The 18,379-nt window shown below is 40.7% G+C and overlaps 1 protein-coding gene across 1 annotated transcript in view; it reads left to right on the top strand.

Moving 5' to 3' along the window:
• The window catches only part of EEFSEC (eukaryotic elongation factor, selenocysteine-tRNA specific), a 181,363-nt gene that overhangs the window by 51,867 nt on the left and 111,117 nt on the right, over nucleotides 1-18,379 (top strand). The window contains exons 3-4 of the mRNA XM_063121614.1: nucleotides 10,509-10,605; nucleotides 14,862-15,026. Of these exons, the coding sequence (XP_062977684.1) occupies nucleotides 10,509-10,605; nucleotides 14,862-15,026 (262 nt within the window). The remainder of the gene's footprint in view (nucleotides 1-10,508; nucleotides 10,606-14,861; nucleotides 15,027-18,379) is intronic.

The following is an 18,379-nucleotide window of genomic DNA, read 5'->3' as shown; positions in this document are numbered from 1 at the left end:
AGAGGAGGGGTGTCCCTGATTATCTTTTTGGAGAGCTTGGCTGCCTGCGGCTCAAGCTTCTTCAGAGCGGGCAGTGGTGGCAATGAGGGAAGTTGGTTGGTGGTTGACTGGGAGACAGACAGACTGCTGGGGGAAGATTGGGAGATAGACACAGTGTGTTGAGAGGGAGACAGACTTGGCAGGGCAAAGAGGGAGGGAGTCAGATGCAGCATGGGAGGGAGGAGACAGCCATAGTGGGCAGGGGGAGAAAGGGAGACAGAGGCAGCAGCAATGCGTGGGGGCAGCAATGGTGGGCGGTGGGGTGTGTGCTCTCCCACTTCTGGTGGCAGGAGAGTATGTAGTGGCGCTGCTGAACTGAAGCTGTCAAGAGTACTAGCCACAGCAAAAGGGATCCTATATGAGCACATTCTATAGATTACCTTTCCACATGTGTACCTCCATGGGGAATGATTTCAAGAATTTTCCTAAATATACAAAATGACCGTTAGTGATGATCAAACAGAAATCTTACCTGTGGAAGGATTACAACAATTTTTTGGTTAACACTTATCTTGCACATTCTGGAAGGACTTGAGTATTGCACATCGATTTCAGAAAATGTCCATCCAGGAGTGATACCTGGTTCATATCATTTTGGGGTTGTGGGCTAGTATTGTTACTAGAACAAAAGGCTTGTGGGTTAGTTTGTCATATAACCGGCACACTGCTGTGCCAGCAACTAGTGAAAAAAAGTCTTCTTTAGTGAAATATCTACAGTCCCTTCCCAACTGCAAGTTGCTTGTGAAGGGAGTTTCTTTTGTTGAGGACTTGGCCACAGGTGGGGAAGCAGAATGGAATAATTAAGTGCTTTTTGCAAGGTCACACTGGTAGGAAGATTGGAAAGTAAAACACAGGAAACTTCACTATTCACCTGCTATATTCAGTTTTTTCTCTCTCAAGTTCAGAGGGTTGCAGCAGAAGTAAAGAGGGTATCTATTTTGAAAGCAGAATGTTTGACAAGTACAAGAGGACAAAACAAGAAAAAGAAAAGCCAGCCCAACTGGATTGCATATACCATTTTATGTCTTACTCTGATGGCAGGATAGTGTCTTTTTGTTCCACTAAACAATCTGAAATATCTTACTGTTTTATCAGTCTTTCTGTTCTTCTTTGCTCTGTTTGCTTTTCATCAGCATACCATAAAGGTCAACTTTCTACTTGTAGATTTGATAGAGACAAAATCCCATCTTTTTAAACTCTCCTTCAGGATAGTTGTTGGAGGGCAAGCAGATGTAAATGAGCTGTTTTTTGTTAGCCTGTTTGGTAGCTTGATTCCCTTTCATCTTGTTACTTTTTGGTAAGTAAATATCTCTAACTTTGCTCTGAGCAGTCTTAAAGTGACAAAGCTCTAATTTCTGATTGACATTAAATGCATGATAGAATTTAATAGTTCTGGACATTGTTTGTGAAATCAGTTAGGTAATTCTGGCTTCAGTGTTGTGCAAAAATTTATTTTCAATAATATTGCAAAAACACACACACACACAAACCTAAAAACCCACAAAACAATTTTACAGCAATACCAGCTGAAGGATTTCCTGAAATGTTATTTACTTGCTAGAAAGTTTGGCTTACAATACATCTGTGATGCATCTGTTATGTTTGGTCATGATGGCCACAGATGTTCAGCTGAGGTGAATATTCAGGTGAGAAGCTTGTGAAACTGAATATTTAAAACTGAGTTTATCCTTCGTCTCTAATGCTATCCTTGGAAAATAAAACAGATTTTCTTGCTTTTACATGAGTTGAAATTAGTGCTACTTGGCTGGCACTAAGTTAAATATGATCCTAGTTTTAAATCAAGAGAAAATGACCATTCTAGAGACATGTCATGTGGTCTTTAATGCTCAAATAGCCAAAGGAATTTGTCTGTTAGGTTTCTGTCTGTAGGGTTGACCAATGCTGTAAATATACATCAAAGATATAAATGTCATATTAAAAGCCCTTTCACCTCCAAACCCCTTGTGTCCCTATGAACCACATATTTTCTTAGAAGCCATGCCACCATGCCTTCCAGCATATCTTGGAAGTTTAGGAGCAAGTGCATTCCTCAGAAAAAGAGATAATAAATTAGTATGCTTGATCTTCCTTCTTCCACTATTAAATCTGAAGGTCATGTGTTCTCCTATTTTTCAGGTGATCATCTCTGTGATTTAGAGCATTTGTTTTCTAGTATTTTAACCAAAATAATGTGAATTGTTTGATGTTTAAGTATGGAGCATGACTGCGTTCCTCTCCTCTCCCCACCATCAGTATTTGTGCTTTGCCTTTATTTTGAATTTTTGAAACACTCCTGATTTTCAACAACTAGCCAGTTTTGAGTGTCTGTAGCCATCATGGTTCTGGTCCTTCTAGCCCAGTGTTGTTGACACTAACTGGCAGCGGCTCTCCAGGTTTTCAGGCAGGATTTTTTCCTGCCCTACCTGTAGAGGCAAGGGATCAAATAAATAGTTGCCTATAATCGGTCCTGATGTGGTTGGTTCATGCATATTTTCATCTGTCCAAATTCAGCTGAGGCAATGTTAAGCGACAGTTTAAAGAAAATGCAAATATGTTTTGGCTGAGGGTGAGGCAGAGAGCTTGTGTATCTCTCCACGAGCTAGTTCAGTTAGGTGGCCGCCTAGAGCGCCAAGGTATGGGGGCACCAAATGGCGCGCCCGGAAGTCGCCCTCCCACTCCCAGAGCTGCTCTGGCTGAGTGAGGGAAGCTTCTGGGCACGCCATTCCGAAGCCTTCCGCCGCCCCCCCAGCGTCCCTGGTTGGGCCCTCCCAGCCAAAGTCAAGCCGGGATGCTGGGGGAGGGGGCGAACAGACAGCTCCACGTTCTGGCGTCCGGGCATGCTGGAAGTCAGAATGTGGAGCCGCCCACCTGCCCACCCCACCGCAGCGTCCTGCCAAGCCGGGAGGGCTTCGGGCAAGGGATAGGTAACGTAGTCTCATCCCTGCCTGTCTCCGCCTACCTGGGGTGGTGGGGGGTACAGTGGGGTGGGGTGGGGGTGAAAGCAGCTCACCTTGCCTAGGGTGCAAAAAAGCCTGGCACCGGCCCTTGGGCTGTACCAGAATTTGCTGGCCAGCCTGAACTGCAGTTCAGTAATGGTGGTGTAGTAGTTTTTTTAATACCATTAAAATGGGCTTGGAAAGACCCATGTCTTAGCACTCCTTCCCAGAGTCCTTCATTCCTCCCACCCCCTGTGTGTAACCTGTGAAGGTGTAAAAGCAGAATGTTCTTTGGGATTGGTATTTAAGTTGTATTTTAACGTCTTGGAAGTCTTGTCATTTGTGCATCATGTTAAGATACTTCAGCAATCTTCTGTATATCTCTCTAGCTTATTGCAGATTGCCTTATTAATATCACATAAGGATTTTCCCCCTCCGGGATAGATTGCATGATGTCATTTTGTGGATATGTGCATTCACTTTAAGCATGTGGCTCAGCTCTCATTTGCACAAGCCAGTTGAACTAAACTCTTTATCTCATAGGCTTTTTTTGGGGGGGGGTAGGCTTTTTTGTTGTTGTTAATTAACAATTATTTTTTAATACCATTAAAATGGGTTGTTAATTAACAATTATTAATTATCAACTCCTGTGCTGCTTATTGTTTTGCATTAAATTGTATTTTATACTTTTAAATATTTGTATTGTATTTTATATTTTGACTGTTTTAAAATGGCATTTCAGCTTTTTTTACTGGTTGTAATCCATCCAAAGGCCATTAGGTATTGGGTGGATTAGAAATCTATTAAATAAGTAAATAAATCCTGGATTAGATGGTGCAGGAAGTTACACTAGTTGCCCTTTTGCTGTACAGTTCTGTGGTTCTTGTAGTTGCCAGTTTTGGCTTTCTGAGTGAATAGCATACATTTCCACACAAAGGGCTCCTTTCTCATTCTTTTTGAATGCCTGTAGGCTCTTATGAATGTATGGGGGCTGCAGATGAATACAGAAAGGCACTTAAGGACTTCCAGTGAGTTTAACTGAATATTTGCTACAACATTAGTGATGCAAACCATCATATAGCATCAGACCAGATTTATAGCATGTAGATGACAGGGTCTGCTGGAGGTGGATTGTATCCTTCTTGACAACCCTCAGGCGACTTCACAGCCGTGGACAAAGAATGGTAAAGCTGGAAAGGAAGAGATGACTGTTTGCATTGAGGCAGAATCATCTGACTCTACACACAGATTAAGCCAAGTGTTGTGGCCAGCCTTTTGACATTAGAGCTTATAATAGTTGTGTAGATGAAGAAAATGTTGGCATTGGGAGGTTTTCAAACCCTAGTGGCAATGTCAAGTGAAAAGCTGCACTTGCTGAAGTTCTCTGCTGTGATTCCTTTAGATAACCATTAGCGGCACAGTAGCCCTAGTGTTCAAATGTAGGGTATCTCTGACCAGACTGTGGATCAGTTCAGATGTAACAGCAAGTGGTTGTTTAGCATTATGTGCACGAGTGGCAGCTAGCTTTGGGTTTATATGCCTCTTCCTTTCCTTCATTCTTCTGATGCATGGCAGGCAGGCGAGATCAGAAGTCTCCACTTTCTGTTTTAAGCACAACCCTGTTACGTTTGAACTTGGAAAATTCTCTTAAGTTTAAACTAGTACAGCACCATGTACATTGATGGTGCTATATAAATAAATAATAATAATAATAATAATAATAATAATAATAATAATAATAATAACTAGATTTTAAACTAAGCAGTTTTCTGGGTTTGAACATAACAGAAACTAGTTAGTTTAAAACAGGAAGTGGAAGTTTTCAATCTCCTGCTTTTGTGCAGGAAAGAGGGAAGTGGGAAAGGGAGTGCAGGAGCCTGTGGCTTGTGCATGTAATGCTTCCCCTGAGATCGGCAATGCGGTGATGGGCACCAAAGTGCCCCTAGGCCGCCTTCTTGGTGCTTGTCAAGGGCCACAGCGCTTCCTGATTAAAAACAAACGTTATTTTTATTTGTTTCATTTTTATAATTCAGCCTACCCAAGATGTCGTCTCTGTTTGTGTAAACTTTGATACCCCACAGGAAACACGGGTGGAAATACCTGAAAATGTCAGGAGCAAATGGGCACAAGGTTAAAATGAATCACGCAATAATAGCCCATAATACCTTTTCTGCTTCATCTCCTCTTCATACCAGTCCTGTGGCATATTTAATACTTTACTTAACTCCTAATACATGCTTATACTGTAGATCGAAAGCATTTATTAGCAGGCAAATAGTAATCTTGTTCCTTGCTGATACCATTTCCTAGTGTTTTTAAAATGACACTTGAATAATACTTATACCGATAAAGAGTTCTGAAAAGTTGGTATTCTGATGCTGATACTAGTAGTTGTAGAAAGAGCTTGTTTGTACCCAAGGCCTGCAATATGTAAATACATTTGTAAAAGTAATATGCAATGTTTTCAGCCTTTGCCTCTGAAAGAAACGTAGCATCTAATTCAACATTAATTTATATGTATTAGTAGAGATTGCCCAAAAGTATTTGGATAAAAATAATTGAATTTCCAAAAGCTTTATGGTTAATCACTAGAATTCTCAGTACACATTTTTATCATCCTTTGTCCCTGGGAACCTTAGGCTTATGGCACATAAACAGAGAAAATACCTTGCATATGGGATTAGTGTTAGATAACTTCAGTGGAAGGGCAACACACTTGGGTTATGATCCCAGTGGGGTCTGCATTGGAGCAGCTTTGAGAATCAAACTTCCCATGAACATTCCTGCTTTGTCAAAAAGTTCCCTTCCCCCGAGCTTGCCCCCTTTGAGATGAAAATCTAAGACTTTCAAGCCTGAAAACAAAAAGGCAAAGGACATGCCTTTGACTCAGACATTTCTGCTACTATTTTTATGTGGCCGAACATGAATGCTTACTAGAACTGAGCATTTACTGTATTTGGACTATTTTTCTCCCTTTCTTTTTTCTTTTTTACCATGATAGAATATAAACTATTGTCATTCTGTTTGTTTATTTCTTTGTTTTTTGTTTTAAGTAAATCCATAGGCCTGTTTAAGAAGTTTGTTAAAACAGGGAACATTTGCTTTGGCTAATGGGTGGCATAGAAATGTAATAAATACATTAAATTTTAAGATGGAAAAGCTTGTTTTAAAAAAATGTCAGTGACTAGTGACATCTAATCTCACTGCTCCTGCCAGTGGGATTTCCCCTTTCTCTCCTCCGCCCGGCACCCCCCCCCATCCCAAATGTGTCCCAGAGGGTCCCCCAACCCTCCAGAGCAGATTTGTGGGAGAGTGAAGGGAACTGCAGGAGAGGAAGGGAATCCTGTTGCATGAGTGGTGACATTTCTATTGGCAGATAGACAGTGCTAGATTTCACCCAATGTTTATTAGGCAAAATCTGATCATGATGAAAGCGCAGAAGTGGCATAAATTTGGCATCCTGAGCATGCAATTTTTTGTATATTTGTATGTTTCTTTAAATGCTAATACCAAGTACTTAGCTGATAATGGTATTGCTCCTTTTTTGTAGAGAGTTCCAAAACAGGGTTGGGGAAGAGGAACCATAGCTCAATAGGAGAGCACATGCTTTGCATGCAGAGATTCAATCCCTGGCATCTCCAGTTAAATGTGAAAGATCTCTGCTTGAGACCCTGAAGTTCTGTTCTCAGTTGGCCAAGGAAGGCTGTCATTGGCTCCATGCCCCAAAATGTGGCATCTGTTTGGTTGAATTCATTGTCAATCTCACTAGACTGGGAGAAATTATTTCAAGTAAAATTGTGTGCGGATGCCACCTTGAAGTCAGCCTTCACAGCACTTTGCCTTGTAGCATGCATCAGGGATGGAAGAACCATGGATGTTCCAGCTTGCTGAAATTCTCTGAACTTCGAAGTTCAGTTTGGCTTGCTCCCATTTTCATTTGCAATCCATGTTTTGGTTTGTTAGAATGAAAAAAGTGCACATTTCTGTGTGTATTTTTCAAAAGCATGCACATTTCCCACATTGACTGTAGCGTAAAAATGAGTATTTTGTGCCTCCCCCCAGAAATGTGCATGTTGAAGTGTGCAACACACATTTTTCGACTGTGATTGCAAGCTCAGAATTGTGTGAACATTTTTCAAAGAAATGTGCTCCCATTCAGGGTTGTGAACAGGCAAGTTCAGATGATTTGTGAGCTGAGACAACATTCTCATGCATCCCTAATTTAGTCAAGCCCAGCAAGGGAGGAAGGAGAATGCTGCTACCGAAAAGCAGGAAAAAATGTGGCAGCAGCAACCAAGAAGTGTATGAGAAGAGTGTCCTACCACCTAACAAAGGACAAAAAAGTGGGTGCCCATGATGGGGGCGACCAGTATGTGTGGGGGGCTGAAAGGCCCCTCATCTGAGTCTCTCTCAAAACTGCCAGTAGCTCTGCAACTTAAGTGACAATTAAATCTGACAATGAAAGGAGAGCCAAAAAGTGTAGGATGTTCAAGGATTATTGCAGGGGCATGGAACCTTTTTTCTGACAAGGGCCCCATTCCCTCTCATGCTGGCAGTGGATGGGTAGACCCTAAAAGTAGGCAGCAGCACCCTTTCCTTCACTTTCTGCTGCAGCTGCCCTCTTTCTTTTCTTTCTCTCTTTATTATTTATTAATATTTATATTATTTTTATACCACCCTTTTTTCACTGCCTCTTTTCTTCTCATTCTCTCCCCACTGCCTTTCTTCTCTCTCTCTCTCTCCCCCCTTCTCTTTCTCCTCTTCCTCCTCCTGCCTGCCCTAGTTGGCTACTGGGGGAAGCACAGATCACACTTGCTAATGGTCTGAACTGATCATGTGTAGAGGTCTTCCCCCTTCCATTGCTCCGTCCGATCCATCTTTTCCCTTCATTTTCTCCACTCTCACCTGGCCTCCTTTTTCTCCCTCTGGGCTCACCCCACCTGCATGAAATTAGGCAGAGGGCTGCATGCAATTAGTCCAAGGATTAAAGGTACTGTCTTTTATGCTTTCCAGAGTATGTGACTTAACTGAATTAAGATTTCAGTTTTAAAAACTAACGCCTGGCTAACTGTAGAAGTGTTGGTAGAAACACATACTCTTTGAATTCCCATATCTAAGTTTGGCCTCTATACTTTTCTTAATATTTTTAAAAAATGCTGCCAGTTTTCCATTTCTATGTCATTAGCTTTCAGATTTCTAGTCCATGTTAAGAATAAGAGTAGATCTTGGACATCTTGTTTCAAATTGTGTGCAGGACTGAGAAGTCATCACTGACAAATTTGCTTCTGGTCCATATTTTGAAAGTTTATACAATAGTGAGGTGCTTAGCATTTTTTAATAAAACGAATTCTGGGGAGAGAAGGTTATAGCATCTGAAAAACAGACACTGCTTACTGAAATGCTCCATAAGTGATCTCTTTTGAAGAATGGGCTTTTTTTTTTTACTTGCTTGGAAAGTCAGAAAAGGCATAATGACACATATAAAGGCACATTAGCCTGATTTGCACACTTAAGTAATTCTGGCTTGGTTTATAAACTCTGGCTTGCTTTAACCATGTTTTTTCATTATGACAGAACCCAGATCCTGGCTTATTTCTCTCAATAACCCAGAGAGGGGAAAGGAATCTCTCCTTAGGTTGAATTGATTTCACTTGCCCCCCCCCCCCCAACTTCTCAACCCTCCTTATTCTTCTTGGGAACAATATTCTTTCCACAGTCAATTCCTCTATTTTCTAGAGTTCTGCCCTTGCTGGAACGCCTATGCTTTTGCTGCTATTTTGCATTAATTTTTCTGAACCACCCAGAAAGCTTTGGCTATTTGGCAGTATAGAAATGTGTATGTTAGGAACATCTATCAAGGACTGCATGTTGAAAAGACAATTTTAGTCTAAGCAGACACCCTATGACACCCACATAGTAAAAATTGATAAACTCTCAAAGGGAACAAAGGACTGATTTCTGACCTTTCACCAGTTAAATGTTTTCTCAGCTCTATTGCTGGGTAAGCTCTCAAGGCATTTCGCTAGGTGTTATCACAACATGGAGCAAACAAACCTGTCCCCAGGGAGCTCTCATACCGAACCATGGGAGCCTGGTTTGTTTACAGGATGTGACTTCTGCTATTAGGGAGAGGGAAATGATGATGATATCAGTCTTAAGCATCTTCACTGCCCATCTCTGGTGGACAGATAATAATATATTGTGTTAAAATCAAGAGTGGGCTACAGCAGGTAGTGTTGGCTATAAGACTTTTCAGTTACCATCTCTGGTGGCAGGAAAGGGTTAACATGCACAGGAATTTCCAGGTAAATTCACAGAAAGCATTATTAAAGATAAAATTATAAAGCCAACACACCTCTTGATAAAGGTTCCATTCTATCGGAATCACCCAACAAGTCTACTGACTATGGATGTATCCCTGCTGGGATGAGGTGCCCATTGCAAAGTTCTAACATACAGGGAATGTGGTCAGACAGAGAGAAAGGAGCTTATAATCAACTTTCTAGAACTACTTGCTGTCCAGAAAGTGCTGAAAGCCTTTGTGACCGAGCTAAGGAACCATCACGTCCAAGTAATGTCAGACAATACCACTGTGGTTTTCCATTTCCACTAACAAGGGGGAACGAGGTCGAGGTCGGTGGGAAGGGAAATAAGTTTGCTCGGCTTATGGCAACAGCTTGTGCGGATGACTGACGGTAAGTGGGCTGGAGAAGTGGTGAAGATAGGCCAGTCCTTTACTGATGCTAGGGTGCTTTGGATATCACCCAGATACTGCCAGAAGGGGCTGATAGAAAACACCAGGACTTTGCCAAACATGATTACTTTACTTGTCTGCAAGTCTGAATCTGGCTTGCTCAACAAACATGGTTAAAACTAAACTTGGCTTAGCATTGTGGATTTTGTTTCATATATGGAAGTGTCCATCATTCATTGTACCATGACATCATTGCCAGGTGAAATGTTCTGATATGTGATTAAATTTCTGCTGTTGATTTGGGTTTTCAACATGGAAAAACCTGGAAAGCAACATTGTTTTCCTGCTGAAAGCAGGATGTACTTGTTTGAGAGGCTAGTTATGCAGATGAGAATAAGGAATCAATCTCATTCACTTGATGAGAGTCAATGGGGAAGGATGAAGCTAGGTCATATAGGTTTTCCCTCAGGTTACTATTGAACAGTATCATGGAATGCTAGGCTGGTCAGTAGTCCATTTGCAAGAAATAGAAAATGTTCTCATTTTTAGAGGAGGGAGGTCTGGAATGATTGAGGACCATTCAAACTGTATTTGGTCCAGTTATGCTTTTTTAAAAACAACAATGACAACGTTAACTGGTGTGAGGGAATGGTTGATTTGTTTATTTGTTTTTATAAATACAGGGGGAGGGATTTTGTGATTTTGTAATGGAATTTATTTTCTTCTCTGAGCCACTTTGGGAAGAGCAGACTGTACATCTATTTTTAAAGAAAGAAAAGAGAAAAGAACAACCAACTGGGCTCATAGACGGAATCCCTTTTTCTTCTTCTTTTGGTCAGGTTCCATGGATGTCCTGTAGTTTCTGTTGCAGCAAAGCCTGGTGGACCAGAAGCCCCAGAAACTGTGATTCCTTTAGGAGTTTCTGAATTAATTGAGGTATGTGCCTTGGAAATACTGTTCCTTAAAAATATGATCTGATGGTTGAAATCTGTTGGCATGTTACAAATCCTCATGTATGAAGGATAGAGTTTTGATGGGTTTGAAAGGATTTTATCAGAGGTTTATATTACCAAAGCAATCCTTTGGTAATATAATATGCGAGTGAATGGCACCACAACTTTGTGCCCCTCGGGCCAAGGTCCCAGTGCCCATGTGTTCAGTTGAACACATGAAAGGTACCCCTATGTGTGTATAATTATGTGCATATGGACTTCTATGTGGTCATGCTCTGAATGCGTGAGAGTTCGATATTAATAGGGCTTATGTGTTGGCTCTGCCTCACATATGGAAGCTACTGACAGCATATATGTATTTCCCTCAAGAAGTACATACTGTTGACTTTAAAGAGATGCACAAATACAAGAACCCAGGATGAAGCTGAGTGGTGGAAGGTTCAGGACAGATGAACGGAAGTACTTCTTCACATAGCACATAGTTAAACTATGGAATTCACGACCACAAGATGTAGTGATGTCCGACTTATGTGGTTTTCAAAAGGGGCTTATACAAATTCATAGAGTATATATCACCTCCAGTATTGAAGGCAGTATGCCTCCCAGTACCAGTTGCTGGGGAACTTGAGCAGGTATGGGTGATATTGAATTTATGTCCTACTTGTGGGCTTCCCACAAGAAACTAGTTGGCCACTGTATGAACAGAACGCTGGACTAGATAGGGATTTCATCTGACCCAGCATGGCTCTGTTTTAACTGCTTTTACTGCTTTTAAATTATATATTGTTTTAACTTGGTTTATGGTTTAATTTGTTTTTAACTGTGCATATTTATTGTTTTATACTGTATGCTTTATCTGTACGCTGCCCTGAGATCTTAATGATATAGTGCGGGATACAAATGTTTTAAATAAATAAATAAATAAATGTTCTGCATGAATACCATTCAAAATTGACAGTGCTGGGTAAAAATCAATGATGTTTGAACCAAAAAATGATTTTCAATCAGAGGATATAAGGTTTGTGTGTATATGAATGTGTGTGTCTTAACTAAGGTTGCATTTCTATGCATACTTACATGGAAGCAAGAGTAGACGTGCCTAGGATTGCAGTGTACATTTAGTAAAAGGAGTGAGGAAAACTTAGTTGTAGATCTTGAAAGTCTTTTAATAAATGAATTGAATAAATAATACTTATTTTAAAAGTAAAGTAGAAGTCACCTTGTTCTGAGTCAGTGCTCTGTTACTGTGATTGGTGTCAGTTTTCAAACTCTGTCTAAAGCCCCAAGATTTCTTCAATGGAAATGCCATGCATCAACTGGATGGCCTTATGCATATAAACCCTGTGTTTTACCACCAAACAGTTCCCCATTTCCTCTTTCCTGGTCTTATTATTTCACAATATGCTTACTGCTCTATATGTCTTGTTTGTGTATGTGTGAGGAATGGTGAGAGATACATAATCAAAACCTAGGGTTCTTTAGGCTGCCCAATTCTGTCACAGGATGTCCTCCTCCTAAAAGGCAAAAATACAGACATGGAGTAGGTGGTTTTGATAAATATTTTTATTTTATTCAGAGGGTTTCATTTCAAAGAAAATCAATGTACAATTTCCCATGTTTCCAGCACTGTTTTATATATGCATGTATCCCCCTGGTTTTGAGTGGATATTTCAGCTTTCAGATTACATACTAAAATTGCTTGTAGTTAACTATCAACTTGGAAAATACTGATTACCAAATACATTTAACAGGTTAGCATGTTTTGATAAAGAAACACTCACATCCCATGTTGACCAAACCATCTTTGTTGGGAAGTATCTTTCCTAACAGTCCTGATTTATTTATCCAAATAGAACTTGCCTAAATTCTAAGTTCAGTAGTTTTTCTGTAAAAAGTGTCCTAGTTTCTCAACTTGCAATTTTAACCATGATAGTAGTTTTTTTTAAAAGATCAGCTCTTCAGAAGGCAATGAGATATTTAATGCCTGCTTGATGTGAGCTTTGATTATAACCGAAAATAGGTGATGTGCTTGACAAAATTTTTCAGCATCCTGTATGTCTTCTAGCAAGCAAGACTAGAAATATCTGATTTTAGTTCAGGCTGAAGTCAGGAGATCACAGGCCTTTAATATAAAGTATAACATAAATATATTGCAAAAGGATTTAAACCTAGATGCACACTCCTACAGCACACACCAGGGTTATGCTAAATTCATCTGGGCTTTCTGAAATTCTTACTATTGGAGATCTGAGCCAAGGTCACAGTTTTCTACCCTCCCATACTGCCACCTAAAAAAAATTCTAAATCAGTCCTCAAATCTGTAACTTGGTTTGCAATGTGTTTCAGTACAATGCTATAGATGTCTGCTCAGATGTAAGTACTATTGTATTTAGTGGGACTTACTCCCAGATAAGTGTGTATGGGATTGCAGCTGTTGCCAGGTTTGGCCATTAACAAACCTTTGAGAGCGGGACATCAGTTGTTCCATTTCATGGGAGGTGAATTGAAACCAAGAAATATTGGTTTGCTTGAAACTCCACATCCAAGCTGTTCACGTTCCATGGATAAGGATCAGTTCTTTTTAAAATTATTATTAATTTTTTATTGTGAAATTTCAACAAAACCAAGCCAAACCATCAAGAGACATAGATATATGCATATCAGATGTGATCTCTCTCTCTCTCTCTCTGTATGAAAATACAGCTTTCTAAGAATTATACATAAACATTAACAAAGCAGACCAAATATTCATATATCAATTCACAAGCAGCTATATACTATCTCTTCAAATTTTGAAAGTGTTGTTTAATCCATTGCATTATAGGAGGTGAGCCTTCATGCTTCCAATGTTGTAAAATCAGTCTTTTAGATGTCAAAAGGGCATGGAGAATAAGTTTTCACAGATGCGTGTTAACTTCTAGGAAGCAATTAGATAATTTAAGAGAACATGTACATCAGTAAATATTATAGAGTATTCCCATACAAAGTTTATCCTTATAATAACCTCCTCCAAAAAAGAGGAAACTATTGGACATTGCCAAAACATATAGTTAAAAGAAGCAATTAGCTGACTTAGACAAACACTTATTAAAGAGACATTGTGACACCCAATTGACACAGAACAAGAGTTTTTGCTGAATGCAATGTAACCTGAGATCCATAGACACTTCGATATAGACGCTAAAGTGGCGATCCATTGATTAGGCAAAATTAGACAGGCTAGTTCCCTATTCCATTCCTGCTTAAGACCCTGTGTATCATATTTATTCACTGATAAGTATTTACAAACATGGATCATGAGTCAATATAAGTGATCAGCCTCAATAAGTGCTTCCAATAGCAAAGGAGGATCTGAAGCTGTAAAAGTGACAACGCCAAATCTAAATTTTAACAGATGTTCAGTTGCAAGTATTGCCATTCAGCCGTAGCAGGCAAATCATGGATGAGAGCTGAGGTCCTGTGCGGGGTGGGGTTGGGGGAACACAAGAGAACATTTTATTGAACCCAACACATTTCAAACCGAGTTCTTCCTCAGGGCCACTCTTATGCACAACCAAATACAGTCAACCTTTAGAACCTTTTGGGTTTTTAAAAATACTTTTTAGACTCATTCTATAAAAATACTTTTTAGACTCATTCTATAATCTCATTTTGGTGATATTATACTGAGCGCAGTGAAGCTTTTGTTTTTAAGGTAGTGGGAGAGAGAGAGAAGGACAAGGGGCAGGGGGAGAGACAGACACACAGACAGAGAAAAACAGATCTAGAGAAGTTAATGTGACTTCTCCCCAAAAGGGCAACATAAACTTTAAATTAGTCACAATTGTCAAAGATAAAGACAGGGGCAAAGTTCTGCATTTGGGAGTTTTTGATGATCTGAGAAGAATTGAGTATATAGGCGCCCTTCCTTTTCTCAGAGGATACAAGGATTCTTCACTGTAGTGCTGCAGTGTTTGCATTGCTTTGGCAGGATCTTTCTTTGTAACATTGTTTTGCTAACCAAGCTGATTGTGCTGCACCAAATCTTTAAGGCAGAAAATCGAATCCTGTTGCTGCTGCTAAGTGTGCACCTCCTGGGTAGCATGCACAGTTTATTTGACATTGGCCTGCTCCAACCTTGCTGCAGGAGTCGTGGAGTCAGGAAAACTGTCTAATGGTTAAATCAATCATCTACCTGCTCCCTCCATTTCTTCATGCCTGAGATGACATTTCATTGGGCTTATTTTTTCTTGCTTTTAGGTCCTGAAGTCAGAGGCTTACCTACCAACAAGAGACCCCTCGGGACCTTTGCTCATGGCCGTTGACCACTGCTTCTCCATTAAAGGTCAAGGCACTGTGATGACAGGAACAATTCTTTCAGGCTCGGTTAGCATTGGGGACAATGTGGAGATTCCTGCTCTAAAGGTGAGTGTATAATTTCTAGCTCTAACCTTTCCATAAAAGAGGGTAAGAGAGACATGCAGAAAGTAAGACTGGGCTTACTTGTCCTTCTTTTTTGGTCCTAGCTTATATAATCAACTTGAGTAACCTTCCTTGTTGGGAACATAACAAGCTATTTGGGACCCTGCTTGCTGTGGGGTACTCTTAGACCTGCTCTTTGCGCACCCCTAACGGAGCTACTATTTTGCAGAACAATAGTGGTTTCGGCTTTTCTGGGAAGGGAATGTTGCATAAATGGCAGCCATTAAGGAGCCATTTATGCAACATTACAGGCTTGAATGGAGTACTCACGCTGGTATATACGCAACATCCTCTTCCTGAAAATGCCCAACCTGCCATTTTTGTACAAAATGGATGCTCTGTAAGAGGATGGACAGCCCTGTAGCTTCATCTGTAGCTTCATCTGGTGCTCAACAAGCTGTCAAGAAGCTCCTGCAGCTCTGTAAGCAGGGGTGGTGGGCGGCAGCTCTGCGAGCCCCTGATGAAGCTGTGGGCGGGTGAGTCTGTCCATCCCTACTCCATCATTAAATTGATTTGCAAAAAATGTAATTTGCAAGGGAAATGGAAGCCCAAGCCTGATTTTTTTAAGAAGTGGGGAAGCCCCAGAAACAAGGATGTGGATGTTTTGGACAGACAAGGTTGCCAAATAGAAAGCCTCACCTGATTTTAGCAACGGAAAACAATGGGAAGAGAACAAATTCAGGACATGTTATTAATGGAATCAAAAACACAGGGTGAGCGTTCCTAAATCTTGCTACGGTGAGATGATATGTCCTAGGATCCAATTTGTGGGTTCAGTCCTTGTGGGATTGAGTATTGGAAAAGATACTAGAAATCATTCAGAAAAATATTATTATGACAGGGAAAACAGACAACTTTAATAATACATGTTGCTTTGTTCACCCTGCCTAAGAAAAAGAGGTGACTGTAAGAAAAGTATATACATTCCTGAATTGGGGAAGGAAACAATGAGAAATTGCAATAAAACGTTATGTGACATCAGCCTTTGAACAAAAGTTGAAACAAACTAGTGTAATTTCTTTTCCGTGTATTTCCAGTAGTACAACATGCTTCTAAAATGCATGGAGAACAGGTATACTAGTAGTTATTAACATGATAAAAAATGTAACATCACACTCTTTGAACATTCAAATGCCATGTTGATGCCCATAGAAGAAATGTTTACCCTAAACCTAAACATAAGAGTTGCCATTTATTCAGGTGTAATTATGTATGCTTCTTCTTTGTGGTCTCTTTGCATCACACATATGGGCTCTGCATCTGCGCGAAGCCCCACTTCGGGAATTTTCTATAGCTAAGAGCCATTTTGGGCGGGAACCCTCCCGTCTCCACTGCGCATGTGCAGTAGGGTTCCCACCCAGATTCCCCAGTTCTTCTTCGACCGTTTTCATGACTGCCTCATTGGGAACCTCTTCGTTATAAAACAACAACAAATAGCTAAGACTTACCTTATTCTCTCTTGTTTTCTCTCTTGTTTTCTCTATTATTACTCTTCAACTTTCCTTCCAATAATAATAATAATAATAATAATAATAATAATAATAATAATAATAATAATATTTTTTTTACCTCATTCCTCTTCTCTTTAACTCTACTTTGGACCTCATGAGCCCCAAGGCGCCATTCAAAAAGTGTGCCTGCTGTGGGATGAAACTACCATCCGCAGATGGCCACAATTTTTACATCATTTGCCTTGGAGAGGGACATAAAGTCAACGCTTGCCCTCCCTGCCAAGCCTTCTTGAAGCAGACAAGGAGGCATAGGGCTGACAAACTGTGGGCCGAGTTGTTAGCTTTAAAGTTTCCTCATTAAAGGTGTATTTAGCAGTTATTTCTTATTTTCATAACCGCATTGATGGGTTTAGGGTTTTTTCGCACCCTACTATTAAATGTTTTTTGAGGGGTTTGTTCGCCGACATGGAGTTTATCTGTGGTTCTGCATGCACTCTCAGCAAAGCTTTTCGAGCCACTAGCAACAACTGACTTACGAGTTCTCACCCTAAAGGTGTTTTTTCTGGTGGCAATTACATCTGCAAGGCGTGCCAGTGAGCTATGTTTATTAAGAATAGACGAACCTTACCTAGTCTTCCACCTGGATAAGGTAGTTCTTTGGCCAGATGTTCAATTTTTACCTAAGGTTGTTTCTAGTTTTCATGTTAACCAAGACGTTGTCCTACCAGCCTTTCCCCCCTCTCCCTCATCTCCTTTGGAAAAGACACTACACTCATTGGATGTCAGAAGGGCCTTGGTGTTCTATAAGGATCACACTGCTCCCTTCCGTCAATCACAACGTTTATTTCTGTGTCATGGACAGCATAACAAGGGCCTGCCAGTGTCATCTCAATGACTTTCTTCTTGGCTGGTGCAGTGTATTACCTTGGCCTATCAACTGCAAAAGTTGGAACCTCCAACGTCAATCAGGGGGCACTCCACAAGGGCTGTAGCCACATCATCAGCCTTTCACCGTGGGGTATCTGTGCCCGAAATGTGGAAGGCAGCAACATGGGCTCGACCAATGACGTTTGTATCACACTACAAACTTGACATCAGGTCCAGATCTGACTGCTCTTTTGGCAGAGCAGTGCTATCATCTATCTTCACATAAGAACACCAACCCTCCTCCAGTGAGTAAAGCTTGCTAATTGCCCCCATGTGTGATGCGCAGAGACCACGAAGAAGAAGGTTGCTTACCTGTAACTGTGGTTCTTCGAGTGGTCATCTATGCAGTCACACAACCCGCCTGCCATACTCCCCTCTTGGTGTCCATCAAATATTATTAATATTACTTCAAGTAATTTTTTCAGGTACACCTGGAGGTGTCTATATTCCTCAGATGAGAGTTTGGGTCTCAGAAGAACCGGGGAATCTGGGCGGGAACCCTACTGCACATGCGCAGTGGAGACGGGAGGGTTCGCGCCCAAAATGGCTCTTAGCTATAGAAAATTCCCGAAGCGGGGCTTCGCGTAGGCGCAGAGCCCATATGTGTGACTGCACAGATGACCACTTGAAGAACCACAGTTACAGGTAAGCAACCTGTCCTTACAGTTTTAGTCTTCACAACTAAATCCTATGCGTGTTTAACTCGGAAGTGAGCCCCACTGTGTTCAATGGGATTACTCCATTTGAATAGGCATAGGATTGCAGTCTTAGACATATTACTTGAGCTATTCTGAGATCACCAATTTCTTCATTGCAAGTCCTAAATATTACAGATGTTCAGATTTTGCTTCCCACCAGCCCTCTACATAGTGTAATGGAAAACTTTCCGAAAAATGAAGTCCCCCTCTTGACTTCAAA

The sequence above is a fragment of the Elgaria multicarinata genome, chromosome 3 (assembly GCF_023053635.1).
Source record: "Elgaria multicarinata webbii isolate HBS135686 ecotype San Diego chromosome 3, rElgMul1.1.pri, whole genome shotgun sequence".
NCBI lineage: Eukaryota > Metazoa > Chordata > Lepidosauria > Squamata > Anguidae > Elgaria > Elgaria multicarinata.
This window is presented reverse-complemented; position numbering and strand designations above follow the sequence as displayed.